The sequence below is a fragment of the Primulina eburnea genome, chromosome 2 (genome assembly GCF_022965805.1).
Source record: "Primulina eburnea isolate SZY01 chromosome 2, ASM2296580v1, whole genome shotgun sequence".
NCBI classification, from domain to species: domain Eukaryota; kingdom Viridiplantae; phylum Streptophyta; class Magnoliopsida; order Lamiales; family Gesneriaceae; genus Primulina; species Primulina eburnea.
In genome coordinates, this window is record NC_133102.1 from 46,574,696 (window position 1) to 46,593,887 (window position 19,192).

The 19,192-nt window shown below is 33.7% G+C and overlaps 3 protein-coding genes and 1 long non-coding RNA gene across 5 annotated transcripts; all 4 read left to right on the top strand.

Annotated features, from left to right (window-relative positions):
* The first annotated feature begins 259 nt into the window (after positions 1 to 259).
* LOC140823797 (pentatricopeptide repeat-containing protein At2g15820, chloroplastic-like) lies at positions 260 to 3,429 on the top strand. Its single transcript, XM_073185303.1, has 2 exons — positions 260 to 927; positions 1,494 to 3,429. The coding sequence occupies exons 1-2, from the start codon at positions 400 to 402 to the stop codon at positions 3,402 to 3,404; spliced, it is 2,439 nt and encodes an 812-aa protein (XP_073041404.1). The 5' UTR covers positions 260 to 399; the 3' UTR covers positions 3,405 to 3,429.
* A 5,143-nt stretch (positions 3,430 to 8,572) lies between these two features.
* Positions 8,573 to 11,008, top strand: LOC140823798 (transcription factor HHO2-like). Its single transcript, XM_073185304.1, has 5 exons — positions 8,573 to 8,977; positions 9,293 to 9,552; positions 9,653 to 10,037; positions 10,392 to 10,468; positions 10,566 to 11,008. The coding sequence occupies exons 1-5, from the start codon at positions 8,764 to 8,766 to the stop codon at positions 10,803 to 10,805; spliced, it is 1,176 nt and encodes a 391-aa protein (XP_073041405.1). The 5' UTR covers positions 8,573 to 8,763; the 3' UTR covers positions 10,806 to 11,008.
* Positions 11,009 to 13,248: 2,240 nt separating this feature from the next.
* Positions 13,249 to 16,087, top strand: LOC140824834 (la-related protein 6C-like). Its single transcript, XM_073186378.1, has 10 exons — positions 13,249 to 13,942; positions 14,193 to 14,274; positions 14,367 to 14,461; positions 14,542 to 14,613; positions 14,728 to 14,807; positions 14,915 to 14,996; positions 15,192 to 15,239; positions 15,325 to 15,393; positions 15,507 to 15,629; positions 15,709 to 16,087. The coding sequence occupies exons 1-10, from the start codon at positions 13,553 to 13,555 to the stop codon at positions 15,952 to 15,954; spliced, it is 1,287 nt and encodes a 428-aa protein (XP_073042479.1). The 5' UTR covers positions 13,249 to 13,552; the 3' UTR covers positions 15,955 to 16,087.
* A 221-nt stretch (positions 16,088 to 16,308) lies between these two features.
* Positions 16,309 to 17,504, top strand: LOC140823800 (uncharacterized). Of its 2 annotated transcripts, none has more exons than XR_012116286.1 (4): positions 16,309 to 16,688; positions 16,787 to 16,847; positions 16,934 to 17,116; positions 17,250 to 17,504. It is a non-coding gene; the product is annotated as an uncharacterized lncRNA (long non-coding RNA). The 2 variants fall into 2 exon arrangements; XR_012116287.1 differs by having other exon boundaries at positions 17,325 to 17,504.
* Positions 17,505 to 19,192: the final 1,688 nt, after the last annotated feature.

Genomic DNA, 19,192 nt, shown 5'->3' on the forward strand with positions numbered 1-19,192 from the left:
TTTGGTCCGTGCCCGATAAAAAAAATCTCTACTGTTTCACGTGACCATAAAATTGAACGGTGAATGTCATATTTAGAGATACGTACCTTTCAAGCATAAAAAAAAAAAATTGAATTTTTTTTAAATATAATAATTTTACTAGTAATCTTATATTAAATTAAACTTATTATCTTATATTAAATTAAACTTATTATTTTTTAAAAACCATGTATTTATTATTTCTGTTTTATTTCCGAAGAATTAGAAATTGGTCATTTCACATTTCAGCTATGGGATTAAATTTCCAGACCCTCTCCAGCAGTCCTGCCATTATAATATCTTTATCATCGAATACAATTTAATTATCGGCGCGACCACTTTCCTGTGGCGGACACGCCGTTGCCTCTGCGCACCTGAGCCATGCTTCCGAGCAACCATTTCTGCAACTTCCACATTCCACCCGCGCAAATCCAGAGGCCCTATTCTGCTAAACTCTACCTTCTTAATTGCCGCCCCTCTTTCCACCGCCATCATCTCTACTGTGGACCCCTCCCCGCAAAATCTCATCAGAATTCCACCTATCCGCTTGTCTCCTCCCCTGATTCAATCAGCCCAAGTGCATCCGACTGCCCAGAAGAAGCTAAAGAAAGCGAAATCGATTCTTTAAACCCTTTAGAAGCTGAAAGTTTCAACTTTCGTGGGTCTTCAGGGTCGGCTGATTTGAACAAACGGTTTGATTCTCCGGTTGTTGAAGTGAAAGCGCTGGAAGAGTTACCTGAGCAGTGGAGAAGGTCGAAACTGGCGTGGCTTTGCAAAGAGCTACCGGCGCACAGGTCAAGTACGTTCACACGGGTGCTCAATGCGCAGCGGAAGTGGATCAGGCAAGATGATTGCACTTACATTGCGGTTCATTGCATGCGAATTCGCGAAAATGAGGCCTCATTTAGGGTCAGTTTCAATATTTTATTTTCTTATCCTGCACATTAGTAGCAGAGTGCCATCATTCCTTGAGATAAGGATTCAGAATGAATAAGCCAAGCTCGTATCTTTGGGCTCAATAATATCTTATGCTGGTTTACTATTGATGGACTCGAGTAAAAAGGATCTTTTTGAAAGTATTTTTAGCTTAAAGCAGGTTGTTGTCGCAAACTTTCATATATTTTCAAGTCCAAAGCCAATTTTTTTTTTTTTTTTGTGTGTGTGTCCAGTTTCGAGGCAGCTTGATAAAACAAGCTCAAATATATACATACGACTGATTGGTTCTACTATTTTCACCAATATGGCCGAGCAACTAAGAGCAGATTGCCATCTGGGAGTGTTTATATATAATTATTTTCGATCAAAACAAATTAAATTACCTCATTCATGATTAAACTAAACTATTGGGTCTGTTTTCTTCTGGGATGTTCTAGAGGATCTGTCGGTCCGTTTTCTTCTGGGATGCTTTAGAGGATCTGTCGGTTAAATATTCGCTGTTTGCTTGTTAAGAATGAGGCTTGTTTTCTCTTTTTTAGGTGTATAAATGGATGATGCAGCAGCAGCATTGGTTTCGGTTTGATTTTTCTCTGGCCACCAAGTTAGCTAATTACATGGGTAAGGAGGGGAAATATTTGAAATGTCGGGAGATTTTTGATGATATTGTTAATCAAGGGCTCGTTCCTAATGAATCCACATTTCATGTGCTGATTGTTGCCTATCTTAGTTCCTCTGCCTCAAATGCTTTAGATCAAGCATGCAACATTTACAATTGTATGATCCATTTAGGAGGTTATAAGCCTCGACTTAGCCTGCATAATTCCCTTTTCCGAGCTCTTCTGACCAAAACGGGAGGTTCATGCAAACCTTATCTCAAACAGGCAGAGTTTATATTTCATAATTTGGTGACGTGTGGACTTGAAATACACAATGATATATATGGTGGACTGATATGGATCCACAGTTATCAAGATGAAATAGATAAAGAAAGAATTGAATCTCTAAGAATGGAGATGAAATTAAAGGGGATGGAAGAGAGTGAAGAAATGCTTGTGTCGGTATTACGAGCATGTTCAAAAGCTGGTGATATTGTTGAAGCTGAAAGAACTTGGACTGAGATTCTTTCCCTTAACTATAAACCCTCGAATCAAGCTTATGTGTGTCTAATGGAGGTCTACTCGAAAATAGGGAAACCCATGAAATCTCTGGAAATTTTTAGGAAAATGCGGAAAGTACATCCCTCTAGCGTTGTGGCTTACTACAAGATTATCGAGGTACTGTGCAAAGCTCGTGAGATGGAACTGGCGGAGGCACTTATGTTAGAGTTCATAGACAGTGGAATGAAACCCCTGGCGCGATCTTTTATCGATTTAATGATTATGTACAGCGACTTAAATTTACACGATAAAGTGGAGTCGAGTTTTTTGATGTGCCTAGAGAAATGTCGTCTTAACCAGGCAGTGTATTCTATGTACTTAGATTCGTTAGTGAAAGTGGGCAATCTTGACAGGGCAGAAGAGATACTCAACCAAATGCACAGCGACGAGGCAATTGGTGTCAATGCCAGATCCTGCAACACGATCTTGAGGGGCTATCTTACATCTTGCAGTTATACAAAGGCAAAAAATGTTTATAATTTAATGCGTTTGAAGAAATTTCACATTGAAACCTCTTTGGTGAAGAAGATTGAAAAGCTTCGGAGTTTAGAACACCAAGACATGGAAAAATCAGTAAAGCCGAAGCTCAGTAAAGGACAACGAGAGACCCTGGTGGGTTTACTGCTCGGGGGATTGAAGATTGAACTGGACGAGATGGAAAAGAATCAGAATCCAGCAATCCAGTTTGTGTTCAGAGAGAACTTCAGGATCCATTATTTTTTGAAGAGACACATTTACAGCCAGTTTCGTGAATGGTTGTCTCATACTGAAAAGCTGGTGGACGAAGATGATACTGGTGAAAACGACAATATCCCTTGTTGTTTTACTACAATATCTCACACTTGTTTCCGGTTCTATGCAGACCAGTTTTGGCCACAAGGCCGACCCATGATCCCTAAGTTAATTCATCGGTGGGTGACTCCTCGTGTTCTTGCATACTGGTATATGTATTCAGGTTACAGAACATCATCAGGAGATATCTTGTTGAAGTTCAAAGGAGATAAAGATAATGTCTTGAGGATTGTGAAAACATTACAGGCGAAGACGTTGGATCCTCGGGTGAAAAAGAAGGGATCTGTTTTGTGGATAGGTCTTTTAGGAAACAATGCTGTGCAGTTTTGGAAACTAATAGAACCCTTTGTTCTTATGGATTTGAAAGAATACTTAGAAGTAGGAAACGAGCTAGGAAATGGAGCATTTGGTCCTAAAGACGTCTATTATGATAAAGACTTTGATTCCAAGGGGACGAATTCAGAACCCGAAGATGAGGATGGCTCGTATAATTTTGTTTAATTCTTGCTTGAATTTGTGTAGTCTATATGATGATACATCTTCTGCTATCCTTTTATTTCAAGCAAAAAATGAACATACCTTTTTAGATTATTTTTGGAAACTTTTTTTAAAAATAATGAGGTAATAATAAATATATTGTGTGTGAAGAAAATCTAATCTCGACTCGGTTTAGATCGATAATCGTTTGATTTTAAACCTTGTAAAATTTCAAGGATCGAAGCACCATAATGTTTTTCTTAATATTTTATAAAAATCACGATTAAAAATAATAATTATAAACTGCATCGTGATCTGAATGTAATAAGAGGCATGTGCATTGCCCACGAATTTTAGACGGAAAAGGAAACAAAACAAGCATTGGAGTGAAAAACATAGATGTTGGGATTTAAAAAAAAAAGAAAGAAAAAGAAATTATGGGATTTGATTTTATTTTGTTTGGCTTTATTATATTCATTTTATTTGTATTATTTTGTGGCGAACAGCACGTTGGTGGAGACAATGGAAGAAGGATAAAATGATGATGGCCTCATCCATTGAGAGTGCCCCATTACTTTAGTTTATTTGACCCTTTGTTGTTGGTTGGATGATTTATCAGTTTCTTTAATATTTAAAATATGATTTGTGATATTGACATCAAAATTTCATGTTTAATTCGATATATCAAGTTCAGAATCAAATTATAATAAAATATTATTTTACCAATTCAGGAAAAAAATGATTAGTGCATATATAGAAAAAGTTATCGAACGTCGTTTTAAAAAAGAAGAGAAAGTTATTGGACGTGAACACTCTTTTTATAAAACAAAATTTAACTTAATGACACTTTTAACACACACACATATATATAAATAAACTAAAATGACTGAGTGAAGTAACAACCAACTGACCAAGCTTCCTCTTTATTATTATATAATTTATAATAAATTAGCATTCGATTAGAATTTCACAAAAGTTACCAGAAAAAAAGGATTAAATCTCATTTTCTTTTTTTAAGCTCATGTCCAATAGGGAATATTCACCTACCTTATGGGGCATTGTCCTCATGAGATGATCAAATGCCCAATTTTAACACATATGTGGGGTCCATCAATTCATATACGAGGTCCGCCAAATTCTTTAAAATCAACTGTCCGAACAGAACCGTCAAATAGAGACCGTGAGCCCCACCAATATGGGATCCTTGGAGGAGAAAACACCGCCATCTCCTCGTGCGGCGAATCGATAGCATACACCAATAATATGATATCCTAGCGGCACGCGTTTTCTTTTTTTCCCCTTTTCTATTTCCTTTTTCTATAAGAAAAGAAAGACAATTGACACGTTTCCATATATGATAAATAAAATGAAAATCGTATTTTTTTTTTATCTATATAAGAATATATATGTTTTTCAAACAAAAATTACTGAAAATTAAATTTTATACAAGTGGATAGGAAGTAGAATTTCTTTTTTTCAAAAAAATTGAAATCCCATAAATAATATGTTAAACATCCAGCCATAAGCATAAGTAGCGCGATCAAAGACAAATTTTCATTTTAGATATGGTTTTAATTGGTAACCAAGGAATATCAGATACAATCAGCGTTGTTTTTATACAAAAAAAAATTGTAAACTGATCTCAGAAGATAATTTTTTTTAGACGGATCTTTTATTTGGATTATTCGAAAAATTATTATTTTTTTATACAAAAAAATATTATTTATTATTGAAAATATAAGTAAAGTTGACTCGTCTCACGTTTAAAGATCTGCGATGCTATTTCAAAAAAAAAAACTACTATAGTTTTTTTATTATCATTGATATTTTATAGGTAAAATGATCTTCATCATCTTCGTTCTTCGGAAAGAGTAAAATTTGTTCGTCCATGCAAGTCCGCGTGTTGTCCTACTCATTATGGATCGTTGAATATATTATATACGATGAAAAGAGATACGAATAAATAAATCGTCGTAAAATAAGTATTTGGAATTAGAGATATAAAATGACCAAAATAATCTTCACAAATTTCACGGCAACTGTGAAAAAAGGAAGATAGAAGAAAATAAATAAAGATTCCACTAGGAAAGGTGGAAAATAAGGAAACAAAAAGATGTGGTTGGCCAACAAAATTATAATGACGAAGAAAAGGACTTGTCACGTGAAGCCATGGTTTCCTGGTGATAAGAATTGTTGGTGTCATCCTCTTCTTCTCCCACTATATTTGTGAATTTGTATATGGGGATACTACTTTTTAAACTTTAGACAAAAATTTACTTGAGACAGTCTCATTGATCGTATTTTATGAGACATATCTTTTATTTAGATTATCCATGAAAAAATATTACTTTTTATGTTAGAAATATTATTTTTTATTGTGAGTATCGATAGGATTGACTCGTCTCAAAGATAAAGATTTGTGATACCGTCTCACAAGAGACCTACTTAAAATTTAATATATATTTAAAAAAAACAATTAAATATATAGTGATTCATGTCTCTTATATAACTCATTGTCTTATCACTAGATTATTATTTTCAATGTCAAAAATTACTAATTTTTATTCTAAATATAAATAAGATCAATCCGTCTAATGTGAAACCAACTAATGTATTGGGGGTGGTTTTTAGGCAATGTCCTAAAAAGATTATGTATTAAATCATTAATTTATATTTAGTTTAGTATGTTGTAAATTTTGTGAATGGTAAGATAATTTGAACGATATTATACGAAAATCTACTGTTTTATATACGACTCGTGGCGTAACTAAAGGGGGTTTCGATTTTTATGACTATTTGATTTCGATTATAATTTATGAAAAAGTAGAATTTGGAGACTTTTTCACTAGAATACTTTAATTATGACAAAAAAAAAAAGTGAGGTCAAATTTCATTATGAGTGAGTCTCATGTGAAACCGTCTCACGGATCATAATCTGTGAGACGGGTCAATCATATCCATATTATTAATAAAAAGTAATACACTTAGCATAAAAAGTAATACTTTTTCATGGGTGACCCAAATAAAAGATCTGTCTCACAAATACGACCTGTGAGACCGTCTCACACATGTTTTTGCCATTATTTAATTGACATGTGAAAATGAACACATGGAGTACGAATTTCATAAATATGAATGAATTTGTTTCCTGAATATCAGTTTAAAAGATATGATGCCTTTTTTTAACTCTTTTGTTAATCTATGATATTTGATTTGACTATATATACCACTTGATTTTATCAAAACTATTATTTCACATTCTAGTTATTTTTAAATTTTGAAAATATTTTTTCTTTTTTTCTTTTCCCTTTTACTTTCTAGTTTTTTCTTTGGCAAAAATTAGTGTGAGACGGTCTCACGGATCGTATTTGTGAGATGAATCTCTTGTTTGGTGATCTATGAAAATTATTACTTTTAAGCTAACAATATTAATTTTAATTGTGAATATCTGTAAGGTTAACCCGTCATATGAGACACATTCTTTTTCTTTTACTCTGGCTGCGTTTGATTCGTAGGATAAAATAAACTAATGATTAGTAAGTAAATGATAAAAAAAAATGATTGTTGTAGGAATGTAATATATGGTGTTATATTTGGTATGATTTTTAAGTGTAAGATAATTTTGAATTTTTTGATGAAAAGGACAAAATTGCATCTTCTTCTTCTTCTTTTTTTTTCTTCTTCCACTCCGGCGGCGGCGGCGGTCCGGCGAAGGCAACAACGGAGGTCCGGCGAAGGCGACGGTCGGTGGCAGCGGCGGTACGTCGGACGTCCGGTGGCAGTCTGACGACGACGGCGGTCGTGGCGAGAAGTGGTGGTGAGTTTGAATATAGAAGAAGAGTAAAATTGGAAAATAGGAAGGATTAAGAATGAAATAAATAAGATGTATTATTTTAACCACCTAATATAACCTAATCATTCATATGAGGTATTGACTTGGTTAAATAATCACGCGTACCAAACGAGTGTTAAGGTAGGTTAAAAAAAATAAACCCACCTTATCCACCAAACCAAACACTCCATTAATAATATCCATGCACAAGTTTCTAGCAATTTTGAGAGGAAAGGCAATAAAAAGTATTTCTTTTTCTAAAACTTAAAAAACCCAAACAACCAAACCAACCAACTAGGGCGTCAAATCTAATTTCACCAAAATTTCTCAAGTGTTTGTATAAAATTTCACTTGTGTCCTTCAACTCCAGGGTATTTATGAATTCAGTCCATCCAAGTTTTTAAACTAACACTTTCTTGATCATATAAGATTGGTGTTTAATTGCTAATATTAAGGAATTCCCATTCCGATTTCACGAACTTTTTCACAAGATTGATTATTAAAAATAAGCAGAAAGAGGACTGAAGTGCAATTTCTTAAAGTATAAAACAAAATTTCCTAAGGCTCCGTTTGATACGTGTGATGAGATAAGTAAATGATTAGTAATCAGAGTGATTAAAAAATGACATACATGGATTAATAGTATGATGGATAAATAACATGATGTTTGGTATAATTTTAAAATAATGGATTAATTTTGTAAATTTTATTGCAATGACCAAAATATCCCAAGTGATAATTAAATATATATTCTTAAAATAATTGGATAGATAATTAAATATTTATATTTATTAAAATTAATTTAAATATATTTATCAAAAATATATTTGAAAATATTACGGTAATCATTAAAAAAAATAAATTAGAATTTAATAAATATTTATTTTCATAAAAGAATTAATTAACAAGATTAGAAATTTATAAAAATTTAATTTAAGATTGATTTGCATTACAATTTATTTTCTTTAAAATGATTAAAAATAATTAAAATATATGAAATTAATTTATAAAAAAAATATAATAAAAATTTAAATATTATATTAGTTATTAAATTTTCACTAATTTTAATTTTTATATTATATTGAAGAAGATAATTCAAAGATATTATCGTCGATATACAATTTTATTATTATCAATATTCGACTGTTATACATTATCATATATTCGAGGAAAAATATTTAATCACACAAATAACATAAATAATAAAAACTTTCAATCATAATCATAATCAAGTTAAATTAAAAATAAATAAAATATGATATAAGGAATAAATTATGCCAATCAAACATAGCTTAACAGCTAAAGGACTGACTAGTTGGCGTTGAAATGCAGCATAGATATCATTATCCTCTGTCAAAACTCGACGTCGTTTAACAGAATCTTTTTTTCCCATTCTTCTCACTTTTTCTCTCTCTACACTGTACGATACGTATATACAAACTCAACCTCATCTTGCCCTCTATCTATATATATATATATATATGTATCTTTTTCCGGGCATAGGATTTTGTACAGAGAACAATCGAATCGTTGATATCGAAGGAAGAGAAAATGGGCTCGTTGATGGCATCGGAGCTTAGCTTGGATCGCAGGGTTTTATCGGCAACGTCGCTCGGGGGGTTTCTCACGCAGGGTTCGAGGATTCATGACCAATCTGAGAGGATAGCGAAGCTTGATGATTACGTTTACGGGCTTCAAGTCGAGATTAAGAAGATCGAGGTTTTTAAACGGGAGCTGCCTCTTTGCATGGGCATCGTCAACGAGGGTGAGTTGTTTCTTCGATTATTTTTTAGATTTTTCAACTATTACAGTAGGCACTATATCGAGATGTTGATCTCAGAGACGAATGTGGTGTTTACGTTCTTTTGTTTTGGTAACCGGGATTTATCTTTCTTTTTTTTTTAAAAAAAATCTCTTTTTCACATGGGGGTTTAGTTTTTTTTTATTCATTATATTTCTGTTGCTTTTGGATTCTCGATTAATGGGATTGTTGTGATGTTCATTTGTGATCTTTGTTCCACTTTTTTTTATGACATGAATATTGATTTCTGACATTTGGGTTTTGTGATTGCTATTGCAGCGATGGTGATGATGAAGGAAGAGTTAGCGCAGTTTAAGAAACCTAAGGCGGTGCCAGTGTTGAAAGAATTCATTCCATTGAAGAGAACCGCTGATGAAAAAGATGATACAAATGAAATCAGTAAAGAAAATGATGTTAACAGCGGTGATAAAATGAACTGGATGAGCTCCGTGCAGTTATGCAACTCTATTGATCAGAATCATCATCCAAATTCTTGTTCCGGCAACAATAAGCAGACCTTAAAACTTGACAAAATTAAGGTACATCGGAATTCGTGAATCTGTTTTTAGTGGGACATGGCCTAAAATGGTTTCTTTGTTGCGCATTTATGGCCTTTTTTGTTATTTTCTTGGTTATTAGGGAGTTGAAGAAGAAATGAATCCACCGAGGATGAATGGTATACTTCGGAGTGGCGTGAACATGGCCATAGGAATGGCGTTTGCACCGTTTGAGGGGCGAAATAACTTCCCCATGATGATGGTGGCGAAGGAAGATGGTGACGAATTGATTGGGCTTACGCCTCGTGACCTTAGGATCAAGAGTCCAGGCGAGGAAATTGATTCTGGTGGTTTTAGCTCTAAATCGAACTGTAGCAAAACAGGGTCCTCTTCTGCAACCGATGATCAATCGAATTTACTGGCTCGACAGAAACGTCAGCAGATGACTAGGAAGCAAAGGAGGTGCTGGTCACCTGAGTTACATCGCCGGTTTATTGATGCCCTGCAGCAGCTTGGAGGTGCCCAAGGTTGTGAATTAATGGCTATTTGTTACTTTGACGTAAAGTTATGCTACAAATTTCGGATGAATTACATTTTTAAGATATCATGATCTTATTTCATCTGGCGAAGTTATTTTCTTTCTTTTGCTCTTAAGATTTACTTGGAACACTATTGTCTGTCTTAGGCATGGATTCTTGATAAAATTCTATGAATTTGTGATTGTCTCATTTGATTTTGATGGTACAAAATGAAAACATATGATTTGGTGTTCTTAGCCAGATTATATAGCAGATGCGGGATGTTTTTCTTGATTGAAAATGAAAATTATGTAATGGTTTATTTTTGAAGCTCATCTAATTCTGTCTCCCTGTGCAATGCAGCTGCGACTCCTAAACAAATTAGAGAGTTTATGCAAGTTGATGGTCTATCCAATGATGAAGTGAAGAGTCATTTGCAAGTGCGTCTGATCTCCCTTCCTTTCCTTCTTTACATAATTCCACTTTTTGTGTAAAGAAATGCCGATTATTACATTACTGGATTCTGTGTTGATTCAGAAATATCGGCTTCACACTCGTAAAGTTTCTACAACGCACCCCTCAACCGATCCTGTCGTTCTTGGAGGTTCGTGGATGTCCAAAGAACAGTATACTGAATCCTCAAAGCTGGGAAATTCCCAGTCAGGATCCCCTCAGAGCCATATGCAGGTAAACGGATGCCACAGCATGGACGACGAAGATGACGAAGATGATGAAAAGTCCGAGTCCCAGTTTTGGAAGAATCAGATTCAGTTATGAAGGAGAGATGGTCATTAAATTTTTCACCTTGAGTTTTCCCGGTAAAGAGGTGCAAATGGAAGAGGCGGCATCGATCATATATAAAAAAATAACTATGTCGAGGCAGAGTTATGAAATTTTGTAGGCTTAGATTTATTTTCCGGCTTTGTTTTCTTTACGAGATAAGGAACCGCCAGTCAATTCCAGCTCTTGATGCTCCCTTTGTTGGAGATTTGAACCCTTCGACCAAACTTCATTATTTTTTATAGTAAATATCGGTAGAGTTGGCTCGTATCATAGATAAAGATTTGTGAGACCGTCTCACAAGATATCTACTCTTTATCTAATAAGCAAAATTTATGTTTTCAGTAAAGTGAAATATAACATGTTGATTTTTTCTATGAGATAACTTCAAAAAGAGTTTTTTTTTAAAAAAAATAATCAAACAAGAATCTTATCTGTTCAAATGCAATCTTAATCTGTTGAATTCTTAATCAATATTGGTTCCGCAAAAAGTTGGGTAATAGTATAGTATTATTGTATGGAAAGAAGGCAATGTAAGACAAAGATATGTGAGAATCTCTCTGAGATATAAGTATCCAGGGAGATTCTCACATATCTTTGTCTTACATTGCCTTCTTTCCATACAATAATACTATACTATTACACAACTTCTTACGGAACCAATATTTATTAAGAATTCAACAGATTAAGATTGCATTTGAACCGATAAGATTCTTGATTGATTTTTTTTAATAATATCATTGTTTGAATTATATATTGTGATAAAAATCAATTAGTGGGAATCGGTCAATTTGTAATCTTTTGAAGAGATAAGAATAATTGTCTTGAAATCCAAGGCAGATTTTGGGGAATCAAAAGGTTTAAAAAGTTTTGACTAAATTGTTGGAATCCACAAACAAACAAAGTGCATATGGTTGTGAATGTAAAGGATGGTTTAAATTGGAGAATCTTGATTTGTTCAACCTTGGAATAAGAAAACAATATCTATTCTTATATTATATTTTTTTTTACCTTTTGAAAATAAATTTATTGATAACTAAAATGAAAATTTCAAGATCAATAAACTATTTAAATAGATAATATTGTATTTGGATCGATGGATTTGGAGTAAATTATTTTGAATTTTAATTAATTATTTTTTGAATCATTGTTATTTATTTCAATATGCAATTATTTCAATTACTTTGTAAAATCTATATCTTTCGATTCAAACATAATCTATTTGTTAAAAAAAATCGAGGTAAATTGAAATTTAGCTAGGATAAGTGTTGATTAATTTTCAAATAAATACGAGATATTGTAATGTATGAATAATAATTGGTTACTTGAAAGACTTAGTCCATTGAAGATCACTACCTTATCCTTATTTCACGTCAAAGTGTCATCATACTATTGGTGAGAAGGAGTAGATGCGATCCTATCTATGTAGGCATTTGTCCTCACTTCATTTCAACGGGTAAAATCTTGCCACACATATAATTTCAAAAAAAAAGTGGGTCGTATATACGCATGGGCAAATCTTGGACATCCATCCTATCATGGGGCAATGTTCACATAGATATGATAAAATAAACCGTGGAAAGTATGGTAACATTCGAAAAGCATAATAATATAAATATTTTTTTTTTCATTTTTAAAATAATATATTGTGATGATAGAACCACGAATTAGAAGGGCTAAGACAAAGCTTTCTAATTTACTTGATTTTAGTTTAACCCCACTCACTCTTGATATATTATTCCAACTACTTATATTTTATTTTTGTATATGAGATCTAGATTAATTAGTATATGTGTGGGTTTACGTCATGGATGCAAACGAATCAATTGGTTTGTGAGCCGATTCGAAAAATATTTGATTTGTATTCGAAATTCGAGTTGAATTTGAACATATTCGAACTTTTTTTAGTTGAACCTGAGCCTAAATTATTTTATACGATAGTTCGCGAGTTGTTCTTGAGTCTTAACATTTTATTAATATAATTATATATTTAATAAATAAAAGTGTGTATTTTCTAGTAACAGATCAATAGATCGTGAACATATTCAAATCTTTCGAGCCGATATCGAACTCGAGTTTTCATTCGAACCAAAAGTTTTAAAATTCTTGAACTTCGAATCAAACTCGAAATAAAATAGAATAAATTCGATAAGAATTCGAATTTTCAGATTTTCGTAATATTCGATTAAATTTTATTTTATTTATACCCTAGTGGAATACCATTTTCTTAAAACAAAAGTTTTAATCATGCAAGACTGAAGCCCATTTCTGACTATCCAACAACAGATATTTGGATGGCCTAGGCCCAAATTCTTTAATCTTGACAAAAGCCCGCCTCAAATATTACATCTAGAAGATAACTGCCACGTGTGTGTGTTTTTGGGTGGCATGTGTAACCTCGTATTATCCGAACCTTGTGAACATATTTGGGTCAAACCCAAGAAATACCGTCGACATGAAAGAGAAAATCAAACCATCAAACGATCTTCATTCTTCCCGTTGAATTCAATCACTCACTCACTAAAATTCAGGAGAAAACAACAATTCTTCTTCGTTTTTTCACTGCCAAACAATGGTGAAAATCCATACATGCAAACCACTCGCTCGATGTATTGCTTTAATAATCCCACCACTGCAAACAATTCTTCACATTAAATGATCCTAAAACTCATTCAAGGAATAATTTCACAACCCTTTTGTTTTCTTTAAAATAAAAGAAGGAAAAGAAACAGAGATAAAGAAAAATGGCGCAATTGATCATGAAGAAAGGCGTTGATATTGGGAACGAACTCCAGGTGTTTGATGATGCGTATGAGGACGAGAAGAAGGGGGATGGAATGATCGGTGGCGGCACGTTCAAATTCAACGCGGCAGCTCCGGAGTTCGTGCCGAAGTCGCAGGCAGCGGAGGTGTCCACGATGGGGTATTTCTTCCCTTGTCTGCCATATATTGATGGGAATAGTGGCGGTAGTTGGATTTACGTTGCTGCGGGTCAAGAAGCCTGTAATATTCCTATGGTTTCCGATCAGAAGCCCAAGAACAAGGCGGCTGCCGCCTCCGGCGGAGCTCTGCCCCAACACCGTGAAAAGGGAAACGCCATCTCTGACGAGCTTAAGCAGAAGATTATCAAACAAGTATACTTCGTGTTTTATTTTTCTTCTCTTTTACATCATTAAAAGATTTTGATATCTCTCGATTGAAATGAATAATTATACCAGATTCAGAATCGCATGTCCTTTTTTAATTTTAAAAAAACTTTTGATATGTTAGTTGTTAAGAATCCATTCGAAAAATGACGATACTTCATTTTCCTCAGTAAAGAATGCTTCAGAATAAAAAATTTACATCAGAAAAGTGACAATTTTATTTGTTGTATTATATCAGGTGGAATATCAATTTAGCGACATGAGCTTGCTAGCCAATGAATCCTTTGTGAAACATGTCAACAAAGATCCCGAAGGCTTCGGTGAGAATCTGTTTTATATTACGGATTTACTACATTTTTTGAGTTTCAAAATGTGTCAACTTCTGATAATAAATGTTTTGCATTTTTAACAGTTCCAATGAACATCATTTCATCGACAAAGAAACTCAAATCCTTGAATGTTAGCCACCAAATCATGGCGGAAGCTCTCCGGTCCTCTTCGAAACTGGTTAGTCTTCTAATCATAATATGAATAACACATTGTTTTCATACATATATAGTAATGTAATCGAGTTGTTTGGTAATTAGATTGTAAGCCATGATGGGAAGAAGGTGAAACGAAAACTTCCCTTTACTGAGAAAGAGAAAGAGGAGCTGCAGGTATACACATGTAACCACATATATATTTTTAATTATAATATGAATATTGCTTTAAAATTAGTTGAGAATTTTCATACAAATAGGTTTTAGTTTGATCATTATTCTATCACGCAGTTACGCACCGTTATAGCGGAAAATCTACCCGATGATCACTCACATCAGAACATTCAGAAAATTTTCAATGTGGTTGGAAGGTACTATATACAAAGATCAATATCATGCATCTTGCTCATTTATTTTACTTTTCTTGTCAGTTTAGCAGAATGCACGTAATCATGTAATTTTTTGTGATGATTTGCAGCATCAAAGCAATTCGAATATGCCAACCACAGGATCCAAATGCTTCACGTTCTTCCAAAGGCGATGCAGTCATTAGCAACAAGGTAAGAAGGGTTGGACTCGAGAATATAGTAGATGGATCATTGAATGTAATATAATTTTTATAGCTTATTTTGAAGAGATCACGAGTGACGACGACTGTCTGTTCTCGAGCCCATGATCGATCATTAACATGAATTTCCATGAATAATATACTTTCTCTCCATTGTGCTCGTATGATTTACTACTTTTCTTTGCAGCTCCATGCATTAGTTGAGTATGAGAACCACCGAACAGCAGAAAAGGCGGTATGTTCTCTCATCTTTTGATCTTGAAATGACTATAATGTCTATTATATTTTGTTTACTGATGACAATCTCCCTCTTTCACTAGGCTGAGAAACTGAATGATGAAAGAAACTGGAGAGAAGGCATGCGCGTGAGGGTGATGCTGAGACGTTCGGTATGTTCATGAAGTTTATATTTTGGAAAAAAAAAAAGAAAGAAAAAGGAAGTCCATTTTTGTTCATAATTTTGTATTGGAGAAAATGAATTTTGTTAAGTTACATCGTGCAGCCAAAATCCGTGCTAAAGAACAGAAAATCAGAGTTCGAAGGATATCTAGACAACGATGAAGGTCCCTCGATGTCTCACGAGGAAGATTCATCCTCTCGGGCAAACGTTTCGGAATCATTCGAGGTCAGTATTTAATTCCTTACTAATGACATGAAATTACATGACAAGTTACTGGGTGATAATTCTCAAAAACTTGGTGTAGGCTGAGGAAACTTCAGCTGGATCGAAGAAGACGTGGGCTAAAAACCGAGCAAAAACTAAGCCTCGCAATCAACTTCAAACTGCACGAAGCCTGCCTACAACAAGTTCGAGTTCGAGTTCGAGTTGCTCGGTTTTGGGCGAAATATCTGCTAAACAGAACAAGAAAGGGCCAAGAATGCCGGATGGAACAAGGGGTTTCACTATGGGGAGGGGGAAGTCACTTAGTGTCCCCGTCCATTCAAGTTAAACGATCGAGTATAGAATATCTATAAATGTTTATGAAAAGAAATATTATCTATAAAGTGTTTTTGACATTATTTGTTTGGAATAGAGAATGAAATTAAGGTACCCAAGTAATTACTAAGTATTTTCTTTTAGAAAAATAAAGTCCATTTTCTTTTATTTTATTTTTTTGTTATAAATATATATGAATGGAGATACCTCTATTTCTCTACAAGTCTCTAAGAGCTTAAGATTGAATTAATTATAAGACATGCAAGCATTAGGACTAAATAGCATACTTAAAAAACGAATAATATGAAGTTCGACTCAACTAAAATTTCTTTGAATTGCCAAGGATTTTTTTGGATTGATAAATTTAATTTGAATATAGAGATTTGATTTGAGAATGAGTTTCAAATGACACCATCTTGGGTGAATTTGAAAACCCAAGTCTAAATTAACAACATGTGGATTTAAAATTCATCTCTATATAAATATAAATTTATACAAATAAATAAATGGATTTGAAATCTAGGAGTTTTTAATATTTCAATACAAATTTTCTCTAAGAGAGTTTTTGATTTAATTATCGATATTGTTGTATTCATTTTCCAAGTTTTTGAAATAAACTTGGTGGCTGAATTGAAGAAGCAGCAAAGAATACATCTCTTCTAGGCCTATGAAAATCTTTTAGCTGATATTTGAGCTGGTTTTGCTATAGGTGCAATAAAAAAAGAGTTTGCTTCTGCAAAGAAAAGGGTATGGATTTCTTATTCTTTCATTGATCTCCCATACTTTTACGGTATGTTATGCAGACTATTTAACTCTCGTTCTATGTTGCCGGTTCACTTGAATAGATTTCCGATAGACGTAACCAGGAAAGGAAAGCATATGCCAAGATGTTGTAATGACGATTGAGTAAGACCATGAAAATGTCAGTTTCAAGAACCTCAATCAGAATGTTGTTTCTCACATTAACTACTGATTTCTTTATTTGTTTTCAGGTTTTGCATCCTGCCATTTGACATTTTCTTTTCGTTCATTGAGTTAGTATTTGTCAGGGTACATCTGTTCTCTCCTGTTTTTTTCACCGTTTTGCTCAAATTACTGGAAAGGGTTTTGCGGTATTGATCAAACATAAATCTACCTGTTTTCGGAAGCATCTGGCGTCCTACATTCGATACTTGGTGAGCGAAGTTTCCTTAGTTCTTATATTCATTGATGAATAAAACACTAAGTTTAAACTCTTCCGGGCTAGAACTTGGGCAAAATCTGTTTCGTGATCTGATTTTATTCATTTATTTTTGTATATATATTCAGCTTAATAAGGATTGTATCGGGCCCTTGCTTGGTACAACCGTGTTCCAAGGCAAGGCTATGGCTGGACCATTTCAGACATAACCAGGGAGTCTGTTGGATTATTTAAAAGGAGGCAAAATGTAACTCGTGTACACTTTGCTCTGTATTCCTCTGAAGTTTATTTTAGTATCGAAACTGTTGTACTTTATCCTAAATCAACAATGTTAGCCCTCACAATGTTGCTTTAGCAGCTAATCTATTTTTATCTATACTTCACATTATATATCATATGTGATGTCATGCTTTGGTCACAAAATTATAACATTACCCATCCTTTAAAATTGCTGCACGGCCCATCCACACGTCACCTGCAGTAAGAGCCAAAAGCGTGTAAGATTGGATTTAGAATATGTTTTTCTTGTACACTTGTTCCTCCTCAAATATAGTACTGTTCTACAAAATTTAGAAACAGATATTATTACTTTATTACAATTTTTCTTTATTAAAAAAAAAACCGAATAAATCTGTAGCCCTATAGGTCATATTGCTCATTTTTAACAAATCTCTGGTTCAGCTAAAAATCGAATAATCTACTAAATCATGTAAACATTCGAGGTTAGTACAACAGAAACAGGGGTGAAAACGAATCGAGTCGAATGTTAGGAAAAATTTAATGTTCGAATTAAGTATATTCGAGTTCGAGCTCGATTCGATTCGTTTACAGATTTAATCAGAAATGTCATTTCATTTTTTTCTCTACGTAATCTCTCAATTTTTAAAATTATACTCCAAGTGATCTCTTTTAAGATCTATTCATAGGAATTAAACCTAAAACATTTACTTAAGATAAGCTTTTAGAGGTAATTGATTTATTAATTTATAATTAATATAATGTAATTAGATGGAATGCAAACGGATTCGAGCAAGACTTTTTTTGGGTGCACGAGGGTTTAGGTTTGAGTCATGTATTACGAAATTCGTGTAATAATTCTTGTTACACATACAAAATTCAATATAATAAAATCAAAATCTCACTTAATAATTGGGATATATTTACCGTTATTCGTTGGGTTTAATAGTTCAAAAAGTCGTCGGCAGAGAACAGAATGGGAATCGACAATTTAGGGTTAAGTGCTAGATCATATTCAAAGTCCAGAATTCCGGAATCGCGAGCCCCAAATTATTGAGTTTCTGCTCTTAATTCTACCGAGTCAGATATATTCTCAGTCAGGAAAATTGATTTGGAGCCATGACAGAGGTATGTAAATACCATTCCTCGTTGAACCATTGCCCTTTGTTTTTGAACATTTTAGCTGCAAGGTCAAACATTTGATTTAACGACCGTATTTGGGGTGTGAATGTTTTATTTTTTTTGTGTGGTTATATGCATATATATGTTACTCGTAACATCTTTTGCATTCTCAGCTCGAGGGGCGGAGTGCATTTCGAGTCTAAAAATAAGAACTTGGGCGAAATTTAATGAAATTGTACAGTTTAAATGTAGTCTTATTTAGCTCCAATCCCAAACTTAGAATTTCCAAGTTCCATTGATAATAGAAGTGCACTGTTCCAAGTTAAGATTTCACGAATTCGAGTGGAAATTCCCATGTGTTTGGATTTAATAACGAATATAGATTGTATGTGTGTGTGTTTTGTTGTGATGCATTATTTTTTTCAATGCTGCTTGATATGAACCCTGGCTAAGTTAATTTTCACCTGGATTGTTTCCATTTGTTGTAAAAGCTCGTGGATAATCACATCATTTGTTTTAAAAGCTCGAGGATTGTCGCATCATTAGTAGAGGGGTGGATCTGAGTTTGGTTGTCTAATGCATTCTTGTGATAATAACTCAGTAATGCTGCTTCAGATTTAGAAAAGATTTATCTGGACTGTGAAGTGTGAACTCTTTCATAAGGTTTACAAGGGTCAGATTTGTACAAGTCTATTTTTCCATGCTCTTTATT